General features: G+C 36.6%; 1 protein-coding gene across 3 annotated transcripts in view; it reads right to left on the reverse strand.

The window, feature by feature from the left end:
- The window catches only part of LOC145268855 (ATP-dependent RNA helicase A-like), a 109,555-nt gene that overhangs the window by 17,886 nt on the left and 72,490 nt on the right, over window positions 1-19,179 (reverse strand). For all 3 annotated transcript variants that reach the window (XM_080124535.1, XM_080124534.1, XM_080124536.1), the window contains 2 exons: window positions 17,062-17,135; window positions 5,868-6,020 (listed from right to left, as the gene is read on the reverse strand). In XM_080124535.1, coding sequence (XP_079980661.1) covers window positions 5,868-6,020; window positions 17,062-17,135 — 227 coding nt within the window. The remainder of the gene's footprint in view (window positions 1-5,867; window positions 6,021-17,061; window positions 17,136-19,179) is intronic.

Here is a 19,179-nt window from a genome sequence, read left to right on the forward strand (position 1 = left end):
CTTTTTTAAAAAACAAAAACAAAAAAAGTAGCATTAACAAAAGAGATAGGTTACATTATTAAAAACATTACTTAATGTTTTCAATGAAACCAGCAGGGGCGCCTACAATGTCCAGTCATAAAATATGGTTAAATAAAAAAAAAAAAAAGTGCCATCTTATTGTGTTATCATGATGTGGCAACAGTACTCCATCCTTAGACGTATCTGGCTCTTATATAAGAAGAGAATCGCATCAGCAGTGAGATATCTACTGGATTGATAGAAGGATCCCACCAGGTTTCCATTTTCTTATTTAATTTTTTTTTTATAGAAGTTTTCATTATCGCATCACTAGTAAGGAGGTTTGTCCAGTGATTCAATTAAGCTTTGGTTTAAAATATATTTAAGACATTGTCATCTCTATCTGCATTATATATATATATATATATATATACTAGTAGATGATGGATGGGATGTGCCCAGCATTGCCTGGTTGCAAAATACGGTTAAATATAATATTTTAATTTATAGAGATTTCATATATATATTATAATAAAGTCAATTATAACAAAAAACATAGGACTTAGGTGCCATCTTATCGTGTTTTTTTTTACATGGAGGTCACCACTTATCAAGGCCCAGAAGCCACTCGGGGATAAGGGTTATTGCATGTATAGTAATCAATGGGATAGTATTGGAGACTTGATAAAGTGTCTTACTTAAAGGGGCGGTTCATCAGGAACTTGTTTATGTTGGACTCGAAGACATCCAAGTTGTAGTCAGGTGGGAAACAGGCAAACGGAAGAGAGTTCCACAGACATGCACTTCTAAGAAAGAAGCTTTGTTCATGTAACCTACGTTTTGATTTGGGCACAGATAAAGAGTGGGGAAAATTATTGACAGTGGTTTCAGCTAGACGGGTGTTTTTCGTGAAAGATTGGCCGGGGGGGGGACCAAAAAAATGTGACATGGTGGACGCACACAAGAAAGTTGAGAATTTTAAAAGATAGATGAGAGAAAAGAATTAAAAAATGCCGCGTGCTGGGCGTGAACTTGCATAACGTAAATTCATAAGCGAACATGTTATCAATCAGACCATGATGACACAGATGTTATGACGTTGCAAATTTACCTTTTTAAAATGAAAACATGAATCGACTGTTCGCACATGCGCAATTAACAAACATCGTCACAACATTTTTACTTGACCTCCCCCCCCCTTCAAACAAAAACAACATTTCCCAACAATTTTCCTCACCACTAGTCATCGGACTTGTGGCTGCATGCTTCACAACATTTATTCCTTTTATTTCTTCTCGAACGTGATTGATGCCAAGACCAACAAGCATGCCCAGAACACGATTGACTCTCTGAAAGCTGTCATCGTGGAGATGTTTGCCGCTATAGATACATAGTCGCCAAAGTGTGCAAGTCATTTTGTGCATGCCTTGAGATGGCCACTTCTGTCAACAGTGGTTACATTGAAAAATAATGTAGTATGCAAGTAATAGTTGCTAAATAAATTGTTGGGTCTCTGCATATACATTTTATTGTCTACTTTATTTTTGTTCTCTCAAGTGGTAGATTTGGTTGCAACACCCTATATATATATATATATATATATCTTTCTGTGGAAATATATTTTCTTATAATATATACCAATCCTTATTTAAGAAGCTCAATGTAATTACAGAGCAATATAGTGAATAAATGACAAAAGACCATATTCCTAAAGTTCATGATGTTGACTAGCTTATAATTTATTCCTTTAATTCAGTTGACTTATACAATTCTTGACAGCATCTGTTTCATAGAGTAAAATCAATTAATTATTATATCAATCAGTGAATCTATTATGCCCTTAACTCATCAGAAGAATTAGCAACAATCAATTCGTCAAAAGGAAATAAAGTGCGTTTTGACACAATTAAAATCAAAAAATTGTAAGAGAAGCTGCAAATGGAAACATATTATAAAGTGTATTCAGACATAGGGCAAGCTTTTTAATCGCCTTTTGGCTGAAAATTTGGCAGCCAAGGTGTCAAAGTTCAAAAGATTTTACCTTTACAGTCTCTAGCAAACTATTCAGCCAATTTTGAGTCTAAACATTTGAAATTTTACATAAAGGGTATTCAGACATGCAGCAAGCTTTTTAATCAGTTTTTGGATGAAAATTTGGCTGCCAAGATGTCAAAGTTGAAAGAGTTGACCTTTGCAGACTCTACCAAACTCCTTCTCCAATTTTGGGTCCAAACACTTGAAGTTTTAGATGTAGGTTACCGGGACAGGAGTCAAACTTTTTAATATATATACATATGCACATAAAGTTATGAACAGTACATAGGGCTTGAGCAAAGCTGGGCTGAACTGCTAGTTTATCTATAAAAGTGGAATTCTGTGTGTGTATTTCCCTACCAAACTACTCTGTCAATTTTTAGTCTACAAACTCGAAGTTTGACATAAGGGGTATTGAGATTTGAGAAAATCTTTTTAATCGGTTTTCGGCCAGAAATTTGGCTGTCAAGGGGTTAAAGTTCAACGATTTGACCTTTGAAAACTCTATCAAACTCCTCTACCAATTTTGGATCTAAACACTTGAAATTTTAGATGTAGGTTACTTGGACATGGATCAAACTTTCTAATTTGATTTGAGCCCAAAACGATAAATCTTAAGGGGTCATAATAGAGGTCAAATTTAAAAAGAAAATTTGACCTCTGTCTCTACCAAATTACTCAGCCAATTTTTTTTTTTTTTTTATATAGGCATCACCACATTATCAAGGCCAAGAGGCCACTCAAGGATAAGGGTTAAAGAGTGTACAGTAGAAATTGGACAATATAGTAATCATTAGTAATGAAAATTTGGTAAATTTGATAACTTATATGGAACGGCTCATCAAGAACTTATTTACGTTAGACTTGAACACAACCATATTGTAGTCAGCCGGAAAGCAGGAAAACGGAAGACAATTCCACAGGTGTGCAGTTCTAAGAAAGAAGCTTTATTCATGGAATCTACGTTTAAGTTTAGGCACAGATAAAGAGTGGGGGGAATTATTGATAGTTTACAGCTAGACGAGTGTTTCTTGTGAAAGTTTGGCGAGGGGGGGACCATAGATTGAAGCTCAGACGAACACTTTCCATGAAAATAACGATACATCAGAGACAAACTCGCAACATCTCTTCTGTGAGATAGAGGTTGCAAGGAAGAGAAAAGGACATCTCCTATGAGGCTACGAAGTCTATTTTGAACTCTATCAAGGCAGGCCAAGTCCTTTCTAGCAGCTCCTGCCCAGATGTGGCAACAGTATTCCATCCTTGGACGTACCTGGCTCTTATATAGATAGAGAATAGCATCAGCAGTGAGATATCTACCGGATCGATAGAAAGATCCCACCATTTTTCCAGCGGCCTTGGCAACAGATTTGATGTACGTGTTCCATTTAAGATCAGGAGTAATGGTCAAGCCAAGAAGCTTGTCAAAACTTGAGGCCTCCTGAAGACGAGAGCCATTCATTTCAATTGATGCCAGATGGGGATCAGAATGTTGATGATGTAAAGAGAGAAGCTTGGTTTTAGATGCATTAAAAGTAACCAGCCACTCCTTACCCCATTGTACTACGTGCTCAAGATCAGAGGAGAGAGAATTGGAGAGAACTTGGTCGTTTACTGTCTTAGATGTGCTACCATAAATGGTAGTGTCGTCAGCATAGATGTCTACAAATGATGTAAGGATGTGATTTGGAAGATCAATAATGTAGATCAGGAAAAGAGTTGGGCCCAGGATGGACCCCTGAGGGACACCGGCATTAATACGGTGAGCTTCTGATTTTTGCCCCTCAACTACTACTCTTATGAACCTATCAGAAAGAAATGATTTAATAATTGAGAAGACATTTCCAGCAATACCATAGCTAGAGATCTTATGAAGTAAACCTTTATGCCATACCCTATCAAAGGCCTTAGATATGTCAAGAGCAATTGCCCTAGAAAGGTTGCCTCCGTTGAGAGATTTGCTAATCCTATGAGATATAACTGTAAGCACATCTGCTGTAGATCTATCAGAACGGAAACAATATTGAGTGTCACTAAGAAGGTTATTTTTGTTGAGATGGCTGATTACTTCTGTATTTAACACAGATTCCAGCAACTTACTCATGACGCACAGGAGACTTATTGGCCTGTACTGAGAGGGGGATGAGCGATCACCTGAATTCTTAAATACAGGGCATACTGATGAAATTTTCCAGGGAGATGGGAAACTATTCTCCTTAAGACAACGTTTAAACAGTTTTGTAAGTATGGGCGCTAGTTCTGGTTGAAGCTTTTTTGAGTACTATAATTGGAATACCGTCAGGGCCTGTTGATTTACTGGAATCAAGGTTTTTGATTAGCTTGGCAACATCACGTACAGATATACGTATATCACATAGCGTGTTTTCTGATACAGGAGGAAATATTGGGGGTTGGCGGCCTTGATCGCAAAGGTTAGAATTAGCTGCAAAGTTCTTGACAAAGAGTTTGGCTTTGTCTGATGCTGACGAGATTACCTCAGGTCCATTGATAATAGTTGGGATGGAGCACACGCTTCTGTTCAGGATTCTGTTTGCTATTTGCCAAAACTGGTGGGAACCAAGCCGCTGCTCAGCTACTTTGGACTTAACAGATTGAGCATACAACCATCTTGCGCTCTTTATTACTTTCTTACAATGGTTGCTGGCAGTCCTGAAAGCGGCTTTAGTTTTCATACATCTATTACGTTGGAAACAGTGGAAAAAGTGATTTCTGTGCGCAATGGCAGCAGCACATTCTGGAGAGAACCATGGCTGGCTGTTAGGTTTTTGCTGAAACTTTTTCGAGGGTATGAAACGGTCAATACCTACAATTAACCATTCCGTCAGGTCTAATACTATAGAGGACACATCCTTTTTAAACATGGAATGCAGAGGTAGATCAGATGAAATAGTAATTAAAGTGTATTCAAAGATAGAGCAAGCTTTTTAATTAGTTTTTGTCTGAAAATTTGGCTACCAAGGGATCAAAGTTCAAAAGATTTTACCTTTGTAGTCTCTAGCAAACTATTCAGCCAATTTTAGGTCTAAACATTTTAAATATTACATAAAGGATATTCAGACACGCAGCAAGCTTTTTAATCAGTTTTTGGGCGGAAATTTGGCTGCCAAGATGTCAAAGTTGAAAAAGTTGACCTTTGCAGACTCTACCAAACTCCTTTGCCAATTTTGGGTCTAAACATTTGAAATTTTAGATGTCGGTTACCGGGACAGGAGTCAAACAAAAACAATAAAATCCACTATAAAACAACCAAACCAAACGTTACAAACTAGCGATTGAAGATACAAAGAGCTTGAAGAATAAAAACCTTCTACAAAATAACTGAATGCAACATGAATACTATTTCCAAAATAACTGGATTCGGCATTAAATAACATGAAAAGGGTTGATATGCCATAAAACAACCAAACCAAACACTACAAATAAATATTTGAAGATATAAAGAACTTGAGGCATAAAAACTGTTTCTAAAATAACTGGATTCGGCATTAAATAACCCGTATATGTATGTGGCTGTATATATGTATATAATCTGTAATGTATAGATGTGGACATATATATAAATATATATATGTGTGTGTGTACACACATGTATGTATGTGATGGGACAATTCCAATATTTTTCCCAATTCCGATACAAGTCCCGATTCCAATTAGGCTATAAAACAACCAAACCAAACTCTACAAATAAATATTTGAAGATATAAAATACTTGGCACATAAAAACTGTTTCCAAAATAACTGGATTCAGCATTAAATAACTCAAAAAGGGTTGATATGCCGTAAAACAAAAAAAAATCAACCAACCAACTTACCTCTCATATCTCGCTTTGCTACAAAAGCGAAAACAGAATCCTGGCTTGACACGACCAGCACAAGCACGTCTTTGTTCCAAGCTGGTTTTTGAGGCCCATACGATAGCAAAGTTTTTCACATTATTGTTTGATGTAAGTGAGCTCAATTTCTCCCTGAAGTAAAAATTAAATAATTTTTTTTTAAAATAATAAATATACAGAAATTGAAATAGTTAATGTGCTTGTGGTGTTTTGGTCAAAATCAGACTGCTCCTTCTTTAATCAGATTATTTTTTTTATACATATCAGAGGTATTCCGATAAAAAAAACTATCTAAGAACACTCCTAGACACATGAAGAACATTATGTGTGAAATTTCAAAGAAACTGCTCCTGCCTTTTCAGAGTCCATAGGGAATGAACTGACACACACACAAACAAAGTACCTTTTATATATAAGACTAGCCTGGGTGCCCGGTGTTGCCTGGGTATGTGGAGGTGTGTGTAAAGATGTTGGTTGAAAAAAAAACAAAAAACAATAGCAATGAGTACCCGTGTGAGCGTAAAAAAAAAAAAAAAAAAAAAAATAGGAGTAGTAGTAGGCAGGCAGGCTTGAACCCGTGATACGCAAGAGAAAAAGGAGGTGAAAAAAAGCAAACAGTCTTATCGATGCGCCCACCAAAAGAACCTGTTTTATACAACGTTGTTGACACGCGGTTTGAATGACTTGCAAAACTGTCGATGGAAAAAGTGACGCCTCCTTGTAAAAAAAAAAAACGAAAAAAGTTGACGGTGAAAGAATTAATCTTTTTGGCCAACTTTTAGATATTTGTCGTCCGAGAGACTGAACTTTAAAACGATACCAATTTTGTAATGGTCCGACATGTCTGTTGAAAGTTTTCGACACACACACACACATTTTGCCTTTTATATAGACTAGCCTGGGTGTCCGGCGTTGCCCAGGTGTGTGGAGATGTGTGTTGAGTAAAAAAAAAAAAAAAAAAAGTGGTAGTAGGCAGGCTCGAACCCGTACCGCGAAGGAGGAAAGGAATGTGAAAAAAAAAAAAACGGGACGTCTTTGCTGTTGCGTCCATCACAAAACTGGAAATGGCGAACGTTGAAATTAAGGTCAATCAAAAAGAGGAGATGACTTTTGAAAATATCAGCGAAAAAAAGCGACCCCCCCCTCCTTATAGAAAAGTGCCCAGTTGAGGGTGAAGGAATTAATTTTTTTGGCCAATTTTTCGATATTTGTCGTCCGAAGGTTCGAGGTTTAAAACGATACCAGTTTCATCATGTTCTGATGCGTCTGTCAAAAGTTTTTGGCAGACATACATCCAAATAAACAAACACACAGACGTTTGCCGTTTATTTTATAGAAGACTAGCGAGGGGTACCCGGCATTGCCGGGGTGTTTTTGGGTGTGTGTGAAAAAAAAAGAGGTGGGTTTGAAAAAAAAAGGAAGCTTTTCCGACACGCAGTTGGAAAATAGTGTGAAAAAAAAAAAAAAAACAGGTGCTCGTTTTTGATTGACGTGCGAGACAGTTTTTAATGAGGTCAATTGAAAAACCCGCTCGCCCATCTGATATGACGAAGTCGACACTGGCTGTGGGCCTGTGATTAGAGTGGAGTTTCGCTGTTGTTTATACCAAAAAGCGAATGTAACGCGTGCCGATGCGGGAAATGTGGAATAATTAAGGTTTGAAAGTGAATAAAATTAAATAGACAGGCGAGGTCCGTGGGTAACTCTGAGATATTACAATTTATGGATGATATAAACAGTTTTAAGAAGTTGCGAAGCGAGCGAGCGCTTTTCCGAAAGAAGCCTTTTGCAGACATCGCGGAAAAGCGCATACACACACACATTTTGCCTTTTATATAATAGACTAGCGGGTGGGGGGAGGTAAACTAAAAAATAAGCGAAGTAATAAAAAAGACGTGTCCCGGGTGTTTAAAGGTGTAAAAGAAAAAAAAAAAAAGTTTTGGTCGGGAGGTGGGATTGAACCCGGAAGCCTTGACGCAGAGGTGGAAACAAAAGCCAACCACTTAACCATCTCGACCACAAGTGGAGTAATTGATTAGCGTGTTAAGTTAAGGCTTATAAAGCAAGTGAAAGAGATTTGATTAACAGGAAGACGCTAAATGAGGTCATCGCGGGATCGTTACGATGACGTGGCAGTATTTTTAGTTTTAGCTTCCCCAAGACGATGGTGGGAGGGGAGGAAAGCAGCTCCCCATGTAAAGGGGATTGTCCAAAATCGAATAGCAATTGTCTGATATAAGGAGAAACTCCACATTGATCAAAAGCTGACTGCTTTCTGGATGTTTCGAAAGTCGAGAACACGAACGTTTGAATTTAGTTTCCCTGTATTTATACTAAAAAGCAGGACAAACAGGGGACAGAGCGAAATAGAGCAAATCTTATAAAAGTCGATGTAAATAAATCTAGATGCAACGCACGTTCACAAATCCTAGATATTATTATCTAGGGGGTATATAAACACTTCTAAGCGATAGTACCCCCCCCCCCGAGAATGGCGGCGAAAAAAGCCTTTTCGAGACATACAAGAATGCGCGTACCGCATTTGCCTTTTATATATATATATATATATATAGATTTGAATAATGAAGAAGTCCTTTAACTATACGGGGTCATGGGCACTGCATTATTTCATACACATAGATTCGAAAAAGTTGTCAAATAACAAATAAATGTTATCAAAGGCAAGATTAGTTACTCTTCAACCTAGAAAAGTTTTTAGTGGTTTTACCCACTTTAAAACGTGTAATCGGTTCGAAAATCATACAATGTTTATCGATGTATTTTAAAAAGGCAAATGGCGGCATGCTTGCTGTTAAACACAGTAAGTTTGGGAAAATGAGTTAAAACAAACAAATTATACAAAATACTGTTAGAAACCCACCGAATATATGTCTGCCTATGTCACGGTAACATATATTAAGTTTCCAACAGTATTTTGTATAGCTTTTTTGTTTAAACTCATTTTCCCAAACTTATTGTGTTCAACAGCCAGCATGTCGCCATTTGCATTTTTCAAATAAATTAATAAACACTGTATGTTTTTTGAGTCGAATAAACATGTTACATTAAATAAAAACACTAAAAACATATCCAGTTAGGTAGAAAAGTAACTTATCTTGCCTTTGATAACATTTATTTGTTATATATTTGTTTTTTGACAACTTTTTCGAATCCATGCGTATAGTAATACAAACCCAATGTCACTTGGGCAAGAATAGCCTGGTGATGCCCATCTCTCTACAGGCTTCTGAGCACATACAGTACTTGCTATTATCAAAAGGTCACCCATTTTAGTACTGACCAAGCTCAACATTGCTTAACTTTGTTGGTCTAATGGGAATTGGTGTATCAACACGATTGATGTCATACATAATTATACACGGGCAAAACTATGCAAGTGGAGGGAGCATATTTTGACTAATCTGGCAGGATGATATTCTGGTGATACTACACTGGACCTCAAAGGAGGAGATAATGCTCGACAATGTTATCATGACAAACAAATCGTATACCACCTAAAAAAGGGGGAGCTAATGTCTGGGAGGATTATATCATGAAAACAGAACAGAATATCCCTCCATCCAAGGAGAAGTTTTTTGATTGATTGATTGATTTTACGGCATATCAACCTATGTGGTCATTTAATGCCGGAGTCCTTTTTTTTTTTTTTTTTAACTTTTTTTATTGGGAGGGGGGGAATGACTTTTTCAGCCTTTCCTCCCTTTTTTTATAAAATTGAACTAAGAAATTAAATGTTGTATTTATACATGGATGTGTATATTTGGATGACTTTAAATTTCCTTAAATTTTCTTATATAAATTTACTTTCCTTAGGTATGCTAGAATATTTGCTGAGTTGACCTTTTCAAAAAGGTCTTCCATATTGCTTTCTGTATAATATAATTTTCTAGTTGGGGCAAGGTCATCACACCCAACTAGGATATGTTTTACTGTGAGTGTCTCCTGGCATGGGATGCACTCTGGCGCCGATTCTCCATTTAGTATATAAGAATGAGTAAAGTTGGTGTGCCCTATGCGCAGCCGAGTCAGTATCACATCTTCTCGGCGTGATCTCTTGATGTCCGGACATCGTTCCTTAAGTTCAGGTTTGATTGAGTATAATTTGTTGCCCTCTTGCTGACTCCACCGCAGTTGCCATTTTTCCTGTATGTATGCTTTTATCTGGGGTCTAAGATCAGTATGTGGAATCTTAAAATTGTCAGTTGGAAGGTGAGAAGATCTTTTTGCAGCTGTATCTGCCCTGTCATTGCCTTTGATCCCACATGGCTGGGGATCCAGACAAGAATAATGTTTTTAGTAGTTGAAAGGATATTGATTTTTTCTATTAATTTTGTTGTTAGTGGATTTTCTTGTTTTTGATTTTGTATAGATAATAGGACTGATAGAGAATCTGTGAGAATGATGAAGTTTTTGGTGGTTTCCTCTGAAATTATGTTGAGTGCTAGATCGATAGCTATAGTCTCTGCAGTGAATATAGATGCTTCATTTTGAAGATTTCTCTTCATTGTGGTTTTATGGTACGTTGCTGCACATCCAGTGTGATTGTTGCTTTTAGACCCGTCTGTGTAGATAAAGGTGTAGTCTGAATATTGTAATTTTAAATGTTGAAGTTCGTCGTGGTATTCAATAGGGTTTGTGGTAGATTTGGACTTTTTGTTTAGGTTGAGTTTTATTTCAACTTGTTTCATGGTCCATGGGGGTGTTTTAGGCAGTATGAAGTTGTGAATGCTGGAGATTGGAATTTTCGATTCTTCAATGCTTTCCTTCATTCGGAGCCCGAACGTATTGATAGTTTTTCTTCTCATGTTAAAGAGTTCTTCATATTTAGGATAGAAGGTACATTGGTATGCAGGGTTGTTTGGGCAAGACTTCAGTTTCAGTAAATATTGAAGGGCTAACTTTTCTCGCCTTAGATCTAGTGGGGGTTCGTGTGCTTCCGTGTATAGACTGTTCACGGGGGAAGTTCTGTATGCTCCTAGGGCCAATCTTAGGCCAGTATGGTGAATAGGGTCTAGGCTTTTTATATATGATGTTCGGGTTGATCCATATATGAAACAACCGTAGTCTAGCTTTGAGCGGACTAGTGCTCTGTAAAGTTTAAGGAGTGTTTCCCTGTCTGCACCCCAATCGGTATGTGCTACCACTCTCAAAAGATTTACAGCTTTGTTACATTTTTTTTTCAGATAGTTTATGTGTGGGATGAATGTTAACTTTTTGTCAAATAAAATCCCTAAGAATTTGTACTGGTCAGTAACTGGTATGGGCATTCCTTCCATGGTTAGGACAGGATCATTATGCATGTTCTTTAGTTTGCAGAAATGCATGCATTTCGTTTTTCTTTTGGAGAATCTAAATCCATTCTCTTCCGTCCATCTCATTACTTTGTTTAAGCACAATTGAAGCTTCCTTTCTATTATAGATATATATCTAGATCTACAGCATATTAGGAAGTCATCCACATATAGGGAGCAATCTACCCCAGGGTTAAGGTTTTTTACAATGTTGTTAATTCGGATACTGAACAGGGTCACTGACAGTATACTCCCTTGAGGTACTCCATTCTCTTGTTCTTTCAAGTCCGAGAGAGCTGTGCCAACCTTTATTCTGAACCGTCTATTTTTTAAAAAATTTTCAATAAAAATTGGCATTCTGCCTTTTAGTCCAAGCGCCTTCAGATCCCTTGTAACACCATACTTCCACACAGTATCGTAGGCTTTTTCCATGTCAAAAAACACTGCTATTAAATGTTCTTTCCTTACAAAGGCTTCTCTGATGAAGGTTTCAAGTCTGACTATGTGGTCTATTGAACTTCGGTTTTTCCTGAATCCTGTTTGAAATTCTGTAATAAGATTCTCTGTTTCCAGGAACCAGATTAGTCTTTTGTTTATAATCCTTTCCATGGTCTTACAAATGCAGCTTTTTAGAGCTATTGGCCTGAAATTCAATGGATCTGAGACGTTACTTGATTGGGATTGGATGTTTGAGTTTTCAGATTTGGGGATTGGTATTATTGTGGCCTCTTTCCAGGTCTCGGGTACGTTTCCACTGGACCATATAATATTGAAAATTTCAAGTAGGTATTTCATTGAGGCTTCTGGAAGTTTTTTGAGGATTTCATATGGAATTTCATCGGGCCCTGTAGCTGTGTCATGGGATTTGGTTAGCGATTCTTTTAATTCAGGCAAGGTAAGAGGTTGGTTGTATTTTTCAGTATTTTGTGATTTAAATAGAATTTTCTTTTTCTCTTCCTTTTCTCTAATCTTTTTGAATTTCTCTGTTTGTCTGTCACATGATGAAATTTTTGATAAATTATCTGCCAGGTTATTGGAAATGTCTTTTTGATCGGTGTATATTTTGTTGCCTTTAGAGATGTGGGATATTGGTGTACTACTACACTTTCCTTCTATTTTCCTCATCATGTTCCAAACTGTTTTCGCCTTGGTATTCACATTAATTTTGGATATATAATTTCTCCAGGTTGTTCTTTTGGATTCCTTTATGATTCGTCTGGCTTTTGCTCTGTTGTTTTTGAAGAAATCCAGATTTTTGCTTGTTGGATACTTTTCGAATTTTCTCAAGGCAGCTCGTCGAGCTCTGATGGCTTTTCTGCATTCTTTTGTGAACCAAGGTTTGTTGTGATTGTTGGTTTTGGTTGTTTTCGGTATGGTATTATTTGCTATGTTTGTGAGTGTTTTAATGAAGTAGTTCAAATGGTCATCTTCATCATTCTTTTCGATAATTAATTGGTTTTTGCACTGTTCCTGGAAGTCTTCCCAATCCGCTTTATGTAGGTTCCATTTGGGTGTTTTTTGTTCAGTGCTAGTACTTAGACTTTCCAGGATGATTGGGAAATGATCACTCCCACAGGTGTCATTGTGTACTTTCCAGTCATAGTCCATATATATGGAAGGATCACATAAGGTAAGGTCAATGGCGGTGAAAGTACCTGTTGCTGGGTACATATAGGTGTAGTTTTGATTATTAAGGAGGCATAGATTATTTTTATTTATTATGTTTTCTATTTCTTTTCCTTTTTTATTTGTTTCTTTACTTCCCCATATTACATTGTGACTGTTGAGATCTCCTAGTAGAAAAAAGGGTTTAGGGAGTTGTTTTATTAATTGAGTTATCTCAGTTTCGTTGATTGTATCTTTTGGAGGGATGTATATTGAGCAAAGTGTTATAGTTCTATGTAGAGTCACTGAAACTGCAATTGCTTGCAAGTTTGTGTTTATATTTATTTGTCTTTGAGGGACTTCATTCTTCACAAGTATTGATGTGCCTCCAGAAGCTCTGTCCGTATCTTTATTTATGTAGTTGTAAGATGTGTAGTGTTTTATGTTGATGGTATTATTTTCTTTCAGAAAGGTCTCCTGTAGACAGACAAGTGCTGGGCTCATATTTGTTATTAATAATGTGAGTTCATTTTGGTTTGCTTTTATCCCTCTGATATTCCATTGTAATATTTTGTTCATCATTTGGAATTGTGTTCAACTTCCATCGTCTCCAATCCCTCAAATCTATTTTCTGTCGGAGTCCCTGTTCGAGATATAGATCGGGATCTTTCTTTTCCTGTTTTTGTTTGTTTTTTTTTTTTTGTCTGGGGGGATTTTTGATTCTTTTCTGGCTTGTGATGTGTTTGATGGTTGTTCGGTTGTTTTTGTAGAAATGGTTTGTGGTTTTGTTTCTTTTTGTGGTTCAGTAGTGTCTTTACTTAATATTATCCTTGGATTGGTTGCAGACATTGCACTATTCATTTTCCTCATTTCTTCTAATAGTTCTTTCATTTCCTTTATTAGTTTGCTTAGGACATCAATTTTCTTGTCAGTTGTATCCGTTACATGTATATGACCATTTTGATTGTTGATTGGATTAGTTTTTTTTGTTGCATCTGCATATGTTTTAGTTTCGATGATTTTCCTGGCCTCTGGGTAGGATATATTCTTTATATGTTTTAGTTTGGTCACTTCTTTTTCTCTTTTCCATATTTCGCAATATCTAGAGCCCGCGCCATGGTTTCCCAGGCAGTTGGCACACTTGAAATCTTTTCTGCAGTCAATGTGTGGACCACTTTCTCCACATCTTCCACACACTGGTAATCGTGTGCACCGATCTTGATGGTGTCCAAACTTCTGGCACTTGAAGCATTGGAGGGGGTTTGGAATATAAATTTCTACATTTATTTTCATATATCCGACTTTCACTTCTTTGGGTATGGTGAGGGAATCGAAAGTTAGTATATATGTATTGGTATTGATTTTCTCACCGTTTTTTTTAATTTGAACTCTGCGAACATCTAACACATTCTGTTTCTGTAAGTTTGTCCGGATTTCCTCCAAGGGACAAAGTGCAAGTTCGTGGCTTTTCACTACTCCTTTGCAGGTATTTAGGGTTGGATGTCTGTAGCATTTGACTTTGATGTTTTCAAATAATTTTAGTTTCAATATTTCTTTAGTTTGTTCTTCGTTATGGGTTTCTATTAGTAGGCTGCCGTTAAATTGTTTTTTAATAGACTTTGGTTTTAGAGTTTTAAGATTTTTTTCAATTTTAAAAGGTGATAGTTTGCTCAAAGGAGTTTCCTCCATTGATTCTATTACTACGAATGTTGAGTTCCTTGGTTTTATCGTCTCTTCGTCAGAGCTACTGATGTCAGAGACATCAGAGTGGGTTCTCTTTGGGTGGTTGGGTGGTTTTTGGGAGGAATAAGCCATATATTTTGTTTTCTTTTTTCGTCATCTTTGTTCCCCACCCACCTCGGAGTCCTATTTGGGAAGAGCCTGGGGGGAAACCCATTCGCCCAGCCTCTACAGGGATACAATGATGATATAACCGACTTTGGTGGTATCATAATGATTATCTGTTCTCTCTTGATATTGCTATGGGATCTGTAGCAATCCTGAGGGGTTTACAGCCTCGTCATCGATATTCACACCTAATCGATTGACCCTGAGCCACCGCTTTCCATCATATATTAGGGAGTAGGGTTATTTGTGGGAGAGGGGGGATGTGTTGTATTAGTAGTGGGTTTTTGGAATGGGCAATATATGGTGGGGCTTGGCGTGACTGGCCGATTGGTCGGATCGGGCCTCTCCGACCGCCCGTCTAATCGAAGTAAGGGCCAAAGTAATGTGTTGCGGTGCCTAAACTTCTATGTATCCTGGTTTAGGTTCGCTCAATCACCAGGATCACGTCCTAAGACTTTACGGGTAGCAACCCACGGCTAACTGGTTGCCCCATTGAGGGATTTTTACCCTCTGCAGGGGGGCAGTCGGTTTGTTCTCATGCCCTACCGACAGGGCAAAAAAATAAATAAATAAATAGATAATTTAATAGAATATATTTGTTTTCTTTTTTCTTTTTTTGTTGTTTCTTTTCCTTTTTAAAATCTGTTTCTATTTAACCCATAGTTGGGACCCTAACAGGTACTACCACTCCGGGTCAGGGTGGACCTGGGAGCAATGGCAATTAAGAGGTGGCTCCACACTCCCCAAGCCCGTAAGCTGGACCTCACCATCGGATGTAGTTTAAGGTCATATCCAGGACCGGGAGTAAGGTAGGAAAAAATAAAATAAAAAGGGGGGGGGGAATAGGCTGTTGTTTTTGTTTTTGGTTTTGCAGAACATAATTAAGTTTTACAAAAAAGATCAGAAAACAAAAAAACGTCAATGTAGGTGCATTTCGTCTCAGGAAGCCACAGGGCAGCCTGATCTGGTAGCACCAGTTCCAAGGAGAAGGTAATCCTGGGTGGGTGAGTGATATGATAGTGATGAAACAAATACTACATTGGCCTCCAAAGGAGGAGATAATGCCTGACAGTATAGTATAATGATGAACAAACAAAACTTGCCACCTTCTCCCCTCTCCTAAAAAAAAAAGGAGGAATTAATGCCTGTGAAACTGTTAATAAATCATTATATATAATATCTTGTTGATCTATATAGAATCATTTTCATCCAATTATTTTTTCATATTTGTATCTTAAACAAAAAAAAAAAAAATGGGGACTCCATTCAGTCTTGTCATACTATAGATACCCATTGAAGGGTGTCTGTACGAGAAATTATTGAGGCCAGAGTTGCACAATTTCCACTCACACCTCTCCCAAGTCGGCACCGTTTTAATTCAAGCTGCAAGTATATATAAGTTCAAGACGACTGGAAACAATGCTGAGATAAGCGAAGAACACAAAGTGCCCGAAATTCCCAAATGGTTACCCATCTGATGCTGGTCAGGTTCATCGTTGCTTAATTTTGGTGATCTTGCAAGTACCGGTGTGTCAATTTGATTATGCCGTATAAATTTGTACTAGCAAAAGTACCCGTCGTTGACTGGATTCAAAAACAACCTACAGAAAATGGACTCTGATTTATGAAAGTATGATAGGCTATGAAAAAGAAGGGTTGTAAAGAGATAGCTTCGAATTTGGGGCTATCGAAACCAAAGCAAAATATGATGAAAGTAAAAATAAAATAGATAAACCCCATAATTTATTATACCATACCTGTTCACACTGAAACACTTATCACAATATTCTGTGGATCTATATTAAAACTCCTTGTTAAACTTTGTGACATATTTCCATTCTATGGAGATCAGGCGCGAACGAACACCCCATAATTTTATTATACCATATTTCTTCAAACTGAAACATAATTATTAAAATATACTTACGCAGATAGATATGAAAAGTCTTTATTAAAGTTTGTGCCTATTTCCATTCTATGGAGGCCAGGCGTGAACGCAGACCCCACAATTTTATTATACCATCCCTATTTAAGTTAAAACATACTTATCAAAGTATTATTATGTACATCTATATCAAAAACCCTTGTAAACGTTTTTTTTTTCATTTTTAAATTTTTTATTTCCATACTTTGTGGACCAGGCGTGAATGCAGACCCCACAATTTTAATGAACCACCGTTCTGCCAGATCAAACATACCCATTCCTGTGTCTCGATACATCTTCTATCATTATATGTAATCAGTTTTTTAAAATAGTCAACCGTATAGGAGCCTATTCATGACCACACACACACACACACACACACACACAGACATTCAGCTTTATATTATAGATTTCCTGATTCATGGACGAATCACACGAAAAAAAAAAAAATTAATGCAAGAGATATGTTTGAAATGTAGCTTACTTGCAACAATCAATCACGTACACAACATCGTCGATGAACACGTTGCTTTCGACAACATTCGTTGATAAAATGATCTGAAAGTAAAAATAAAATAATTCTCTGCTCTATAATAAAGACCAATGTGCATTGATTTGGATACGCGTGTACATCCTTCATTAAAAAAAATGAGGGGGGGGGATTATACTTCTCCAGTGTTTGCATAAATACGAAATTAACTTTTGTTTCTTTTCTTAAACTTTTCGTTTATTTGGGACATTTATTTTGTTCTTATTTATTTTTTTCTTTTGACTTCACCAATTTTATATGAATACTAGCTGATGTACACAGCGTTGCCTGGAATTGAATGTAACGTTAAATTCCGTTAAAAAAAGTGAATTAGAAAAAAAAAAAAGAAAGAAACTGAGACATTGTTTTTTTCTATGTGAAAAAAAAAAATACTCAAGCTGAGATCGAAACCAAAACCTATAGAGAGGGAGAAGTACGATAATCATAAGGCCAGCTGCTGCACTTTATCATAGCAAAGGTGCATACAAATTTTCAGCTAGATCAGCCCAGTAGATTCTGATAAAAATTTTGAAAATAGATGCAGTATTGTGGTGACTAACCATAATCCCTAACTGTTTATCAAATGGATACTATAATACTTAGTTCGTTGCACCTTATCATAGCGAAGGTTCATACAAAATTTCAGCCAGATCAGTCCAGTAGTTTCGAAGAAAAAATGGGATAAACAGAAAGACTAAGAGGAATATAATATAGATTAGTCATCAACCTAGAAAGCGAGAAAAAGAGTGATAGATAGAGAGAGAAAGATTGGGTAAGGGGAAGAGAGAGTGAGTGAGTGAGTGAGTGTATTTGTTTAACGGCATTTCAACCTCTAAGAGTCATTTAATGCCAAAAAAGTTTTGTTGGTATAATAGATTTTCAGTTTCTTGTAAAAATTTTTTAAGTTTCTTGAAAAAGTTTATCTTTTGAAGCAAGATGTTTTAGGTTTTCTGAAAAATTGTTTTAGTTGTAAGAGATTTGTTTTTCTAAACTGAATTTTACTTGTTTGCTTTATAGGAGTTTGAATACATTTGTTTCTTTTAAATAGTTTATGATTTGTTGGGGTTCCACTTCCTGGAACACTTTTCTAATGTTTGTTGTTTTAAAATATTTCTTCTGAGTGTGTTTGTGTTTTCTACATTCTGTCAGTAGATGTTTAATTGTTAGTTGTTGATTGCAGAGTGTGCAATTTGGTGTTTCCTCCGCTTTGATTAGGTAGGAATGAGTTAATTTTGTATGTCCGATTCTTATTCGGTTTAGTACAATTTCTTCTCTTCTTCCTTTAAAAATTTTTTGTTTTTCGTTTTTAATTATTGGTTGATGTTCATGCAATTTGTTTGCAGTGCATTTGTTCCATTCCTCTTGCCACATGTTTTCTATATATTCGTTGATTTTTCTTTTTAGGTCTGTGTGTGGTATTTTAATTTTTTCCATTTGGTGGTTTGTGGCTTCTTTAGCCAGTTTGTCTGCTTTTTCATTTCCTGGGATGCCGACATGACTTGGTATCCAGGCTATTATAATTTTTTTATTGTTTTTTTCGGTTATTTCATTGTATTCTTGTATAATTTCTGTGATAAAAGGATGTTTAGATTTTACTTCAAGGGCCATGATACAGGATAGGGAGTCTGTATATATTATGGCTTTTTGTTCGTTGATGTCTTTGATGTGTTTGAGAGCTATTTTGATGGCCTGCAGTTCGGCTGTATATATTGAAGCCTCGTTGGGCAGTCTTATTTGATATTGATTTTGTCCATCTGTGCATGCTGCGCTTGTTCCGTTTATAGTTTTAGACCCATCGGTGTATATTTCTATGTATTCTGCATATTTTTCTCTTAGTTCTCCAAAGTTGCTTCTGTTTGTTATATTATTTGTAATGTTTTTCTTGTAAGTAGTAAGTGTTATGTCGGTTTCTGGTTTGTGTAATGTCCATGGGGGTCTGTCGTTTGTTTTCTGAGTAATTATATTGTCGGGGTTTTCATTGATTTGATGTATTATTTCTTTAATTCTGTGTCCAAAGGAGGGTATACTTTTTGGTTTCCTTGAATAAGAGTTTGTACATTGTAAGTTGAAGGT

Source organism: Euprymna scolopes, chromosome 44, assembly GCF_053919585.1.
Source record: "Euprymna scolopes isolate OS-2025 chromosome 44, ASM5391958v1, whole genome shotgun sequence".
NCBI classification, from domain to species: domain Eukaryota; kingdom Metazoa; phylum Mollusca; class Cephalopoda; order Sepiida; family Sepiolidae; genus Euprymna; species Euprymna scolopes.